General features: G+C 42.1%; 2 protein-coding genes across 4 annotated transcripts in view; both read right to left on the minus strand.

Moving 5' to 3' along the window:
- MATN2 (matrilin 2) overlaps positions 1–14234 on the minus strand; it is a 149441-nt gene that overhangs the window by 87842 nt on the left and 47365 nt on the right. For all 3 annotated transcript variants that reach the window (XM_072734240.1, XM_072734239.1, XM_072734241.1), the window contains exon 4: positions 9615–9737. In XM_072734240.1, coding sequence (XP_072590341.1) covers positions 9615–9737 — 123 coding nt within the window. The remainder of the gene's footprint in view (positions 1–9614; positions 9738–14234) is intronic.
- On the minus strand, positions 5985–6480 carry LOC112916938 (large ribosomal subunit protein uL14-like). Its single transcript, XM_025994747.2, has one exon. It carries the CDS (start codon positions 6462–6464, stop codon positions 6042–6044), a length of 423 nt encoding a protein of 140 aa, XP_025850532.2. The 5' UTR covers positions 6465–6480; the 3' UTR covers positions 5985–6041.

A 14234-nucleotide genomic window follows, 5' to 3' on the forward strand; every position in this document is an offset into this window, starting at 1 on the left:
CTTTCCAATCTGTATTACTTTCTAATTTCTTTTTATTTTATTATTTTATCAGTTAGAACCTCCAGTACAATGCTGAGCAGAAGTGGTAAGAATGAACATACTGTCTTGTTCCTTCTCTTAGGAGGAAAACATTTACTTTTCACTCGAGTATGATGTTAATGGTAGGTTTTTTTTTGTAGATACCCTTTATCATGTTGAGAAATTTCCCTTTTATTGCTAGTTTGCTGAGAGTTTTTATCATGAATGAATGGTGGGTATTGTTAAGTACCTTTTCTGCATCTATTAAAATTATATATTTTTTCATTTGTTTATATGGTGAATTATGTTAAAACAAACTTACATTCTTGGGATAAACCTCATTTGGTTTTGATTATAGACTATAAATATGGATTCTATTTGCTAAGTTTTCAAGAATCTTTGCATGTAAATTCATGAGGGATGTTGGTTATAATTTTCTTTTCTCTCTTTAACAATATGACTTTTTTTCTGGAGCATGCCCCTTCATTAAACTCTGAAATATAAGCTACTAAATCATTTGTGTAGCTTGGAAAAAATAATGTCAGGAACATATCTGAAGAATGAAAGCAATAAAACGCATTTGGTATGGTTCTTGAGAGAGAGAAAAAATGAGAAAGGTGGATAAGAAAGTTTACATTTTTTGCCATGTGAAATTTTTTAAATGTTGTGTTTTCAATATTTTTCCAGATAGATTAAATATTCAAAAAGGAAAAATTCCTTATGTAAAAACATAAAGAAGGAAAAGGAAAGAAGATAAACTTCTTTCTTATTAGTGGGAAAGGAATTCAAGGAGAAGGGAATGGTCGGGGAAAACAAATATGTGAAGACAGGCTTACTTCATGAGGGTGTTTCCCATTTCCATTGTTGTTTTTACATGGGGAGAGAGAAGGATATAAACTTCTATTGATTGAGCCCAATGGGCTAGGCACTATGATGACACTTTTGCATATATGTCATATAGTGGTATTGGGTGGGGAAGACTTTTTAGAGGACAGAAGAATCCACAATGTTGACTTCCAGTACATTCCAAAATGCTCATATGGGCAGGACTTTGAGGGTAATATTTATTTAATATGGTTGATCTAGTCTTTGAATGGAAGAGCACCTTTTAAGACACTGACCAACTAGTGCCCAGAAGGGCATTATTTGGACAGTGAAGAGACCCCAAACCCACTTACTTAAAGATGTGTCTATGCTTCCCTGGAAAAAGAAAAAATTAATGAGGGATGGGGAGATAATGCTCTTCAATAATCAAAGGGTTTTCTCTATTTGGAAAAGAAAATATACCTTCTGGTATAATAGCTTTAGCTGGCAGAAATAGTATCAAAGGTGAGGATCATAGAAAGCAGGATTTCAGCTTGGTCCATGCTATCTGGAGGTTGAATGGAGGTGTTTTGCAACAACGTCGTGTACCAGGTGGAGAATGGACAAGCAACATCATTCATCTTGGACACCAGGAGGGAATAGGATTCTTGGGTTTTATGGGGAAGGGAGTAAAAGTCTGACAGCCAAGGTCCATTTCCACTTGAAGAATCTCTGAATTAGCTGTGTCTGCCTCTTCCCTCCAAACAGATAGGAACCAATACAAAATGGTGGATATGGGTGTGGGTGTGTATGTGTGTATGCCTGCATGCCTGCATATGCACACACACACATATCTGAAGGTCATCACCCAGGAGGTCCTCTCAAATCATTCTGTACAGTGTCAGTGTCATAGCAGTTGGTACTGGACTTGGAGGAACGACAATCATTTGCATGCTAGTTCTGGTGAATTAGTTCTGAGTCTCCCTGGGGATCAGTGAGCCTTGGAACCTGCCTGCCTGTCCTCCTGGGCTTAGAGGAATTTCTGTGGTTGCAGGGTTGGCCTGCTGCCATCTGGGGGCCCTCCAGGATCATGGCACAATACCAAACAGTGGTTCAGAGCTAGGAATTAAAAAAATAAAAAGAGCTAGGAATTTGGAGTCATACATATTAACAAGATTTGGATTCTGGTTTGATCATAGTACTAGCCATATGACCTTGAGTACATGATCTGACCTTTTTTGGAGGATACCTTATTTTCCTTATCTGTAAAACGAGAATGATAAAACCCACTTTAAGAGCTCATTTTCAGGGATCCCTGGGTGGCGCAGCGGTTTGGCGCCTGCCTTTGGCCCAGGGCGCGATCCTGGAGACCCGGGATCGAATCTCACGTCAGGCTCCCGGTGCATGGAGCCTGCTTCTCCCTCTGCCTATGTCTCTGCCTCTCTCTGTGTGTGTGTGACTATCATAAATAAATAAAAATTAAAAAAAAAGAGCTCATTTTCAGAATTAAATGAAATAACACATATAAAGCACTAGGAGAGCTCCTAATACATAGTGAACACTTCATCAGTGAATTGACTCTAGCTAGGCTTGACCTTGTGTACAGCACACTGAGCTGTTGTTCATGGGCTGCAATCACTCTGGTGCAATCACCGATTGCATGGTTGCAGTTATATTGGTTGTTTATTTTATTTTTTATTTTATTTTTTTAAAAATTTTAAAGATTTTATTTATTTATTCCTGAGAGACAGAGACAGAGAGGTAGAGACACAGGCAGAGGGAGAAGGAGGCTTCATGCAGGGAGCCTGATGTGGGACTCAATCCCAGATCTCCAGGATCAGGCCCTGGGCTAAAGGCGGTGCTAAACTGCTGAGCCACCCAGGCTGCCCTGTTTGTTTATTTTAATTACTCCCATGCAAGCATGTGAGCTCCAAGAAGCATGAACACTGCTGTTTTATTCACTCTTTTATTTCCAGTAGTGTGCATGGTGCAGGCACATCTTATATGCTCAAAGATGGAAAGAGCAGTGTCTCACTCCTCTCCAGGGCCACTGAGTCTCTCTTGATGTTGGCAGACACAGGTCTCTGCAAGCAGCTCATAAACAGAGGTCGAGGAATGGCCCAGCCTTCCCTTGGCACAACCTTTTAACCATCTACTAGACTGAAACCACAGGCTAACCAGGACGTATTGATAGGATAGATGATGTTAATTTGTCACCAGCTTTCCTACCCTGTGGGTGAGGAAGTTGAGTCAAGGAGTTTAAATCAGCAGATGGGGAAGAGACAGGCACAGCAGTAATGTAGGGATTGAAATAGAAGTCTGGCCCATACAGAAGTGTAGACATGCAAACCAAAGAGTTAATCACCTTTGTCTGAGAGAGAGAGAGAGAGAGAGAGGGAGAGAGAGAGAGAGAAATGCTCCCCATGACTACCAATTCAGCTAACTCCGGTGCTAACAGCACAGGTGATCTGTTTCCGGGTGACTGGAGGTTTGGGTGAGACAGGACGGCAGAGCCCTGGCTCTAGCCCCCTCCTTCCTCCCTTAACTGGAAGCTCTTCCCTCTCCCCCTAAAAAAGAAGAAGTTCATGGGAAATGCAGACTCCTGGGCCCCACCCCCAGACCTGTCAACTCTGAATCTCTAGGGGGTGAGACCTTAGGGGCAATCAGCTTCCTGAGGGGTTCTTATTTAATGGAGATTGAGAACCTCTGCCCTGGACCACCTCACCTTTCCACCTGGTCAGTCCGTCTGAAGCCCGGGCAGTTTCTGCTTCACGTTCTTTGCACCCCTGGCCCTGCCCAGAAGGGAGCCCAGGCCAGACCAATACTGGGGGAGAGCCTGGGGCGGGGGGTGTGCTTGGGGCTCAGAAGTGGGGCCAGGCAGGAAGTGATAAAACCTGGTGGGGGTAGGTCTTGCTCATGACACTGAGCAGAGAACTTTTGATTTTTTATTTGCTAGTCTCAAAATTCCTCTGAGTTGACTAAGCCAGGCTATGGAAAGTGGATATTAGCAGATGCCCTCACTGTAGCAGACTATTGGGCAGAAGACAAGGGGAGGAATTTATTGTGTTCTTAGAAGGGAAGGGCAAGAAGGCCATTAGCAGGGTGCCTAAAGGCTGAATATGCTTCAGAGAAACCCCGTGGGGCAAGGGGGCTCCCAAAGAGGCTCCCCAGGGAGGGGACAGGCACAGCTCCCAAAGAAGGTAGGGAGAGGTCTAAAAAAGATGCCTAGGTTGTTTGCGGAGCAGTGTGTGAAGTGACCTCACTAGGGCTCCCCCAGTTCTCCAGTGAATTCTGTTAAGCCCATGAGTATTCTGTGAATGAATTTTGTTGTGGAAACTGAAGAAAGGTCAGAGGTTCAAGCAGAAGATGAGGATGATTCAGGCTGCCCTCAAAAATCTGGAATCCTGAGAGGAGCCAAAGAACACAGAGCATGGGAGATTCACAGAGTCCAAGGGCTTTGTGCTTCCACAGGCCAGAGAACTGGAGGAGTCAAGCAGATGTCATCTAATTTGGGGGGATAGGAGGCCTCTATCCAACTACTCTCAACCCTGAAAACGAAGTGAGAAGAAAACAGGAAAATGTGGTTTGGCTCTATAAATGTGATACTAATTACAGCCATCTGTGCAAGTGCTTTCCATTAATGCTTAATTGCTTACCATGTGGTATAATGACAATTATGCATTGCACAAACTGTGCGTCAGATTAGCTGACTTTTATTTGCTTCCATATGGGGTGATGTTCCTCACACTCCGGAGTAAGCCTGGTTTGGTAGCCTGGTTGTCTATGGGCTAACATAGTGTGGGTTTACTTACAACTTAAAAATATATATACATAGGACAACACTCAGCGTAGAGGTAATTCTCTCCTCTGAGAGGCAGATTACCTCTTGCTGGCTCAAATGTCAGTATGTTGTCTGTTTTGGGGGCTTGGTAAAAAAAAAAAAATGAGAATGTGACTTCTATCTGCATTTTATCTTTTGACCTTTTTTATTTAGGAGATCTATAAAGTGTCCTTGCCAAAGGGACTAGATCTCTACACACTTCTAAAACAGAACTTGAATAACCATTCCCAACCAGTGTTGATAACTCACCCTAAGTAAATTCTTCAGAGAAGAGAATAAAATTCAGAAACCATTCCTCAGGGTACAGTTAATAGAGACAGTGAATGAAAAGGCTCTCCAGTGGTTCCCCGTAAAGAACAGCTTGGAAATAAAAGACACCAGCTCATGAATCCCAAAGGTAACTTCTAAGTAGGTGCCTCAAACGGTCTTCCAAACTCTTCCTTCTAGCCTACTATGTGTCAGACTCTGGTCCAGGCACTGTGAAGGCAGGGTGTTGGGGCCTGGAGGCCAACATAAAATACATGAGTATCTTATAAAGCCTCCTTTCTTTTCTTAGGGAGATGCTAACTTGGTTCGGTGAGGGGCCAAAGATGAATTCAAGAGGCCCTTGAGATCAACTGAATACACATTCTTCTCAAGTGCACATGGAACATTCTCCAGAGGACCACATACTGGGTCACAAATCAGGTCTTTACCGATACCAAAAGATTGGAATCGTCCCCTGCATATTCTCAGACCAATTTACCTTGAAATTAGAACTAAATCACAACAAGAAGTTTGGAAGGACTTCAAACACATGGAGGTTAAGGACCATCTTGCTAAAAGATGAAAGGGTCAACCAGGAAATTAAGGAAGAATTAAAAAGATTCATGTAAACTAATGAGAATGAAGATACAACCATTCAAAATCTTTGGGATACAGCAAAAGCAGTCCTAAGGGGGAAATACATCGCAATATAAGCATCCATTCAAAAACTGGAAAGAACTCAAATACAAAAGCTAACCTTACACATAAAGGAGCTAGAGAAAAAACAACAAATAGATCCTACACACAGCAGAAGAAGAGAGTTAATAAAGATTCGAGCAGAACTCAACGAAATTGAGACCAGAAGAACTGTGGAACAGATCAACAAAACCAGGAGTTGGTTCTTTGAAAGAATTAATAAGATAGATAAACCATTAGCCAGCCTTATTAAAAAGAAGAGAGAGAAGACTCAAATAAATAAAATCATGAATGAGAAAGGAGAGATCACTACCAACACCAAGAAATACAAACGATTTTAAAAACATATTATGAACATATATATATATGTGTGTGTGTATTTTTTTTTTGAGAACAAATAATTTTTATTTTTTTTAAAAACAAATACACCAAAGAATTATGCAATGCTGCCAGCATTGGAAGCAATCCTGGGCCACAAGTCTGCACACTCCTTTGCGACTGGTCCTGTAATAGCAGAACCTTTCATTTCACCTTTATTATTTACTATGACCCCCGCGTTATCCTCAAAATAGAGAAACACACCATCTTTTCTCTGGTATGATTTTCGTTGTCGAATCACCACTGCTGGATGTACCTTCTTCCTGAGCTCTGGTTTGCCTTTCTTCACTGTGGCCATCACCATGTCCCCCACACCAGCAGCAGGAAATCTGTTCAAGCGTCCCTTAATCCCCTTCACGAAGATAATATACAGATTTTTGGCTCCTGTGTTGTCAGCACAATTGATGACGGCTCCTACCCGAAGACCCAGGGAAATCCGGAATTTTGCACCGGAGGACCCACCACGTCCTCGCTTCGACATCTTGAACACCGGAAAAGGACATATATACATATATAATGCCAATACATTAGGCAATCTAGAAGAAATGGACGCATTTCTGGAAAGCCACAAATTACCAAAACTGGAACAGGAAGAAATAGAAAACCTGAACAGGCCAATAACAAGGGAGGAAATTGAAGCAGTCATCAAAAACCTCCCAAGACACAAAAGTCCAGGGCCAGATGGCTTCCCTGGGGAATTCTATCAAACGTTTAAAGAAGAAACCATACCGGGATCCCTGGGTGGCGCAGCAGTTTGGCGCCTGCCTTTGGCCCAGGGCGCGATCCTGGAGACCCGGGATCGAATCCCACATCAGGCTCCCAGTGCATGGAGCCTGCTTCTCCCTCTGCCTGTGTCTCTGCACCTCTCTCTCTCTCTCTCTCTCTCTGTGACTATCATAAATAAATAAAAATTAAAAAAAAAAAAAAAAAGAAGAAACCATACCTATTCTACTAAAGCTGTTTGGAAAGATAGAAAGAGATGGAGTACTTCCAAATTCGTTCTATGAGGCCAGCATCACCTTAATTCCAAAACCAAAGACCCCACCAAAAAGGAGAATTACAGACCAATATCCCTGATGAACATGGATGCAAAAATTCTCAACAAGATACTAGCCAATAGGATCCAACAACACATCAAGAAAATTATTCACCATGACCAAATAGGATTTATCCCCGGGACACAAGGCTGGTTCAACACTCGTAAAACAATCAGTGTGATTCATCATATCAGCAAGAGAAAAACCAAGAACCATATGATCCTCTCAATAGATGCAGAGAAAGCATTTGACAAAATACAGCATCCATTCCCGATCAAAACTCTTCAGAGCATAGGGATAGAGGGAACATTCCTCAACATCTTAAAAGCCACCTATGAAAAGCCCTCAGCAAATATCATTCTCAATGGGGGAAGCACTGGGAGCCTTTCCCCTAAGATCAGGAACAAGACAGGGATGTCCACTCTCACCACTGCTATTCAACATAGTACTAGAAGTCCTAGCCTCAGCAATCAGACAACAAAAAGACATTAAAGGCATTCAAATTGGCAAAGAAGAAGTCAAACTCTCCCTCTTCGCCGATGACATGATACTCTACCTAGAAAACCCAAAAGCCTCCACCCCAAGATTGCTGGAACTTATACAGCAATTAGGCAGTGTGGCAGGATACAAAATCAATGCCCAGAAATCAGTGGCATTTCTATACACTAACAATGAGACTGAAGAAAGAGAAATTAAGGAGTCAATCCCATTTACAATTGCACCCAAAAGCATAAGATACCTAGGAACAAACCTAACCAAAGAAGTAAAGGATCTATACCCTAAAAACTATAGAACACTTCTGAAAGAAACTGAGGAAGACACAAAGACATGAAAAAATATTCCATGCTCATGGATTGGCAGAATTAATATTGTGAAAATGTCAATGTTACCCAGGGCAATTTACACGTTTAATGCAATCACATCAAAATACCATGGAGTTTCTTCAGAGAGTTGGAACAAATTATTTTAAGATTTGTGTGGAATCAGAAAAGACCCCGAATAGCCAGGGGAATTTTAGAAAAGAAAACCATAGCTGGGGGCATCACAATGCCAGATTTCAGGTTGTACTACAAAGCTGTGGTCATCAAAACAGGACAAAAACAGACACATAGATCAATGGAACAGAATAGAGAACCCAGAAGTGGACCCTGAACTTTATAGTCAACTAATATTCGATAAAGGAGGAAAGACTATCCACTGGAAGAAAGACAGTCTCTTCAATAAATGGTGCTAGGAAAATTGGACATCCACATGCAGAAGAATGAAACTGACCACTCCCTTTCACCGTATACAAAGATAAACTCCAAATGGAGGAAAGATCTAAATGTGAGACAAGATTCCATCAAAATCCTAGAGGAGAACACAGGCAACACTCTTTTTGAACTCGGCCATAGTAACTTCTTGCAAGATACATCCACGAAGGCAAAAGAAACAAAAGCAAAAATGAACTATTGGGACTTAATCAAGATAAGAAGCTTTTGCACAGCAAAGGATACAGTCAACAAAACTAAAAGACAACCTACAGAATGGGAGAAGATATTTGCAAATGACCTATCAGATAAAGGGCTAGTTTCCCAGATCTGTAAAGAACTTATTAAACTCAACAGCAAAGAAACAAACAATCCCATCATGAAATGGGCAAAGGACATGAAGAGAAATCTCACAGAGGAAGACATGGACATGGCGGACACGCACATGAGAAAATGCTCTGCATCACTTGCCATCAGGGAAATACAAATCAAAATCACAATGAGATACCACCTCATACCAGTGAGAATGGGGAAAATTAACAAGGCAGGAAACCACAAATGTTGGAGAGGATGCGGAGAAAAGGGGAACCCTCTTACACTGTTGGTGGGAATGTGAACTGGTGCAGGCACTCTGGAAAACTGTGTGGAGGTTCCTCAAAGAGTTAAAAATAGACCTGCCCTACGACCCAGCAATTGCACTGTTGGGGATTTACCCCAAAGACTCAGATGCAATGAAACACCAGGACACCTGCACCCCGATGTTTATAGCAGCAATGTCCACAATAGCCAAACTGTGGAAGGAGCCTCAGTATCCATCGGAAGATGAATGGATAAAGATGATGTGGTCTATGTATACAATGGAATATTACTCAGCCATTAGAAAGGACAAATACCCACCATTTGCTTCGACATGGATGGAATTGGAGGGTATTATGCTGAGTGAAATGTAGTCAATCGGAGAAGGACAAATATTATATGGTCTCATTCATTTGGGGAATATAAATAATAGTGAAAGGGAATAGAAGGGAAGGGAGAAGAAATGTGTGGGAAATACCAGAAAGGGAGACAGAACATGGAAGACTCCTAACTCTGGGAAACGAACTAGGGGTGATGGAGGGGAGGAGGGCGGGGGCTGGGGGTGACTGGGTGGCGGGCACTGAGGGGGGCACTTGACGGGATGAGCCCTGGGTGTTATTCTGTATGTTGGCAAATTGAACACCAATAAAAAATAAATTTATTATTAAAAAAACAAAATGGAAAAAAGAAAAAAAAAAGAGGCCCTTGAGAGAGCAGAGAGTGAGGGCAGAGGAGGACAGTACAGATACATCAGCAAAGCAATCTTACTTCTGCAAGTCGTCTGATCTGAGTTGAGGATGTACCCTTGTTTGCACCTGCAGACGTATGAGCCGGGGGTATTGATGCAGAAGTGGGCACAGTTATGCTCCAGGACGCTGCACATGTGGACCACTGAAAGGGAAGATACAGCAAGTTAAGGCAATGATGATGCCTTCTCTGACTTCATCCACCCACATTTATTCAGAACCTACTGTCAAGGGGAAAGCAGGACCGAAAGGAAAACAAACTGCAGTCCATACCCTCAAGGGGACTTAGAGCCTCTGGTTGGACAGTCAGTTCTAGATAAATGCCATCAGCAATATATAGATCAAGGGCCACAGAGAGTTAAAGGGAAATGATACTAGGTTGATATGTGATATAGCTGATAAAAATGGGTCAAACATGACCTACCAAAAAACAGAAATTTCATGGTTCAATTAATAATACTCGACTGGGGACCCAGAAAGTTTGCTGATACCCGAGGGGGCATTGGCTAATGCGTAGATTTTCAGTAGCAGCAATGGCGGTGGAGGACAAGCTATTAGTTAAATGAGGATATGGTAACAAGTCAACAGTTTTTTTAGGACAATAAATCCCCAGAGCAATCTTTTAATACACGAAGTGTCACACAGAATATTTTGGAGTAAAAAATGCATGTCTAAGTTCCATGTTTCCATAATCTTTCTGTTTTTTCAATTTAAAATCTTTCTGCATTTAGTTTCTGAAGTACTTTGACTTTCAGATACATCAGTTCTTGCATAAGTCTATCTGGAGCTCATAAAAATTCTCATTTTTTTACATCTTAGTTTATTACTTTATTCAAATAATTCAACTTGAACATATTTAAAATTAACAAGCATCATTATAAACAGAGTACAAGTTATGTAAGTGTTCTCATAAACAAAAAAGATGTCCATATGCAGGAATATATTTTTATGAAGCCAAAATAAAAGAGGCTTTCAAAAGCTAAGAACAATCTCATTAATCCAGCACTTAGGAAAATTGAGCTACTGATGAAATTGATGACATACCTTACATTCATGTCTCATTACTTCTAAGTAAGAAATACTATGGGAAATAAAAGGAGTAAAAGTTTTAAAATTCTTAACAATACAATTTAGAATGATTGTTGTGAGTTTATAATTGTTTGTGTTTTAATTCCTGTTAAGATACAATGTTTGGAAAGTTCATAGATTAAAATCCAATCAATCAGTTTTACTTTGGTGTGAAAAAAAAATCTATTTCTGTGATCTAGGCAATTTTCTTAACCTCCATTTGCATAAAATGGGGATTAAAAAATAGCACCTACCTCATAAGGGCTTTGTAAAGGTTAAAATAATTAAGATAGTAAAGTGCTTAGAACAGTGCCCTGGGGGACTGCTCCGTATGTTAGCCATATGTAGCAAAGGGAAGCATGGAGGTTTATTGTCTTATTTTACATATGTGGGCTCATTCTATATGTGCTGATTGTCAGCTTGGATTTCCACTCAATGCTGACCACAGATGCTATCTGTATTGATGTATATACTGTCTTTCAGGGACTCTAAGATGCACCCCAATTTGAAAGATGTTAAAATGTGAAACCATGTACAATTGATCTTAATTATTCACAGACTCCGTATCTGTGAACTCGCCTACTCACTAAGATTTATTGGTAATCCTGAAATCAATACTCAGAGTGCTTTCGCACTCATTCAGCCGCATGCTCAGTGATGAAAAATGTGAATCTGTTGACGTGCACATTGCAAGCAGAGGTGGGATAAAGCGAAGCCCTGCCTCTTTGTTGCAGCTCTCAGATGGTAAACAGGTATCTTTTTCAAACACTATTAGAGCCACATTTAAAACATTTTTGTGCTCTTTTTTTTTTTTTTTTTTTTGGTGATTTTGCTGTTTAGCATGGCCCCAAGCAGAGCGCGGAAGTGCTGGTGTTTGCTGACATGAGGCGCTTGTGAAGTGTGTCTAGTGCTCCTAAGTGCAAGCAGGCTGTGAGGCGCCTCACAGGGAAAATGTATGTTAAATCAATTGCATGCCTGCAGAAATAATAGTACTATTGGCTGTGAGTTCAGTGTTAATGAAGCAACATATATGTTGAATAAAGTGCCTTTAAACACATAGAACAAGGTTATATGTTATCAGTTGACAAAAATGTGGACACTAGAGGCTTATAGGAACCTAATTCTGTATTTCCCTTAGGAGCCATGGTTCGGTATTTGCAAATTCAGCATTCACCATAACTTTACAGAACATAATTCTGAGAATGATGAGAATCAACTGTATATCTTATATTTGATCAAATACATTAGGTCTAGTTTATTCCTTTCAATCACTTTATTGATTGGTCCTACGAGTCTTCCTCGTGTTTAGCCATTTCTCCATAAGCCGTCACTTGAGCAGTCACCAAATTTTCACTTTCATGAGGCTGAGATGTACATTCTCAAACACATCTCGAGCACATGTGCAGTGATTTCACTAGAGCTCGGTCCTGGTTTGAATAGATGTGGCGTAATTGCCTTGCAAGGTGGTTCACGCCAGCAGAGCACAAGAGAAACAATTCCCACACAAAAAACCTCAGCACTCAGGATTATCACAATGTTAAGTTTCCGACAGTCAGTCGTGAGTGTGGAAAATCATTATCCTGTTTTTAATTTGCATTTGCTATGCACCCTGGAAGGCTCTCTTCCTTTCCTGGATGGCTGGAGCCCAGTGGCCCACAGGCATGGGGTTGTCTCTGAGGAGCTCTCAGCATGTCCCTCTCCTGGGTAATGAAGGAAGTCTCAAGTCAAGGCAACCAGCAGCACAGCAGTTAGCCACTGGTGTAAGGCCCAGGTGAAGAGCCTGGTGCCTGCCTGTCTTCTCACCAGGACCCTGGCAGACGAATTAAGGGAACAGGAGATGCGAGGTAGAGAAAGCACAAGTGGGCAGCAGGCAGCACAGTGGTGACGAGGGCGACTCCTGGAAGCAGACTGCCTGAAGGCTCTGCTTCACCACTTACTGTGACATTGTATGAATTACTTATTTTCCCTAAACTTCCCTTTCTTCACCTGTCAAATGGGGAAATTACAAGAACTCTTGAAGAGGGTTTTGGAGTGACAGCTCATTACTACAGCTTGTTTTGGCCATGAGTTGTAAAAGAATCGGAAGCAGGAGACTGTAAGTTGGTCTCACGGAAAGTGTGTTGGAGGAGAAGGGAAGATTTGGATGAGAAGGGAAGAAGGTGCTCCAGTTCACCTCTACCTGAACAAGGGAGAGGAGTTCAGGTAAGTTGGGTAGCCCTTCTAGACCTGTTTCTTTACCTGTAGAATAAAGGCATGAATGGTGTCTAGGGCCCCTCAGCACAGACACTTAATATTTTGTCTGTGCAGCACCATCCACCTCCTTTTCTAGAAATCGCCCTTCCTTCTCACCTCAAATGCATGGGAACTGTCGGAGCTGCCCACGTGTTGGGAGGAGGCAGCCCCCTCCTGGATGCCACTGGCCTGCAGGGAGTCCTTCCTTGGCATCCAGGAATGAGAACTGAGGAGAAAGGGCCTTAAACCAAGGGCAAGGACATATGGGGGGCTGGCAGGTTGCATGCCTTCTGCTCCTGAGGCAGAGGGAGGAGGTGGAGAGAAAGTGGGGCTGCCATTCACTCCTCTCCTCTTTATTTCCATGAGGGCATATAATACCATCTCCCCTGCCCCCAAAAGCTAGTTCAAATCAAATTTCTGTTATTTTCAAGCAAAAGAATCCCAAACATTTTGACTGAGATAAAATAAAAATTCTCCATCTGTCAAACTTTATGGATGAGTGATTGGGGTTTCCAAGAACTTCAAGGCCCTCATACCCAGCTGTCCCATGCAACCAACTGGGCTCTGTGCCATGATGCAGGGGAGGTCGTCCTGCCTCCACCACTCACCTCCACAAGGCCTGACAGGTTGCAAGTGGGTCGAGGCTTTGTGTTCTGGGGAAGGAATCACTAGTCAGCAGACCACATCATTGGCAGAATTGGATTTTGCTTTAACTAAAAGATAGAAATGTGTATAAATGCTTATTAACAAATGCATAAATGATCAAAGGAGTGGCAGGGCTGACTAGAGGTCTAGAAAGGAACAATTATTGGGTACAAAGAGCCAACCTTTGTTGAAGTCAGTCTTTGTTGAAGTAAGTCTCTCACTTAACACCAGAGCCTCAAAGAGCTGTAGTAAGTGTAGACTTTGCCCAGGCTGGTTCACAAAAGGTCTTAGGAATACTATGAGAGCCTTAATGCATGCCTGGCTTGGGTGGGGTGGGGCTATTAGCATAGGAACAGGAGCCTTCAGGCTCCAACTACCAGGCCTGGCTGATACAGCAGGTAGCAAGAGGTTAATTAAAAGCAGCCCTGCCCAGGTAACAATGAGTCATCAGAAAGCTCCGGGTAGACCTGAGTTTTTCAGCCCCTAGATTCAGTGTCCTCTCTCACTGGGTGGCAAAAATGGCAGACCCTGGGATGTGTAGGTTTTTGGTCATCTTGTAGACAGGTTCTCAATTCACAGGATCCCTCCTCTCCAAGTCTCTCTGGGGCTCTCAGGGGTGGCCTGAGAATGCAACCTCAGCATTCTCCCTCCTGCTGTGGCTGGTGTAGGAATTTACTGCCCGTGGATATAAAGCCAC

Source organism: Vulpes vulpes, chromosome 13 (assembly GCF_048418805.1).
Source record: "Vulpes vulpes isolate BD-2025 chromosome 13, VulVul3, whole genome shotgun sequence".
In the NCBI taxonomy this organism is placed as follows: domain Eukaryota; kingdom Metazoa; phylum Chordata; class Mammalia; order Carnivora; family Canidae; genus Vulpes; species Vulpes vulpes.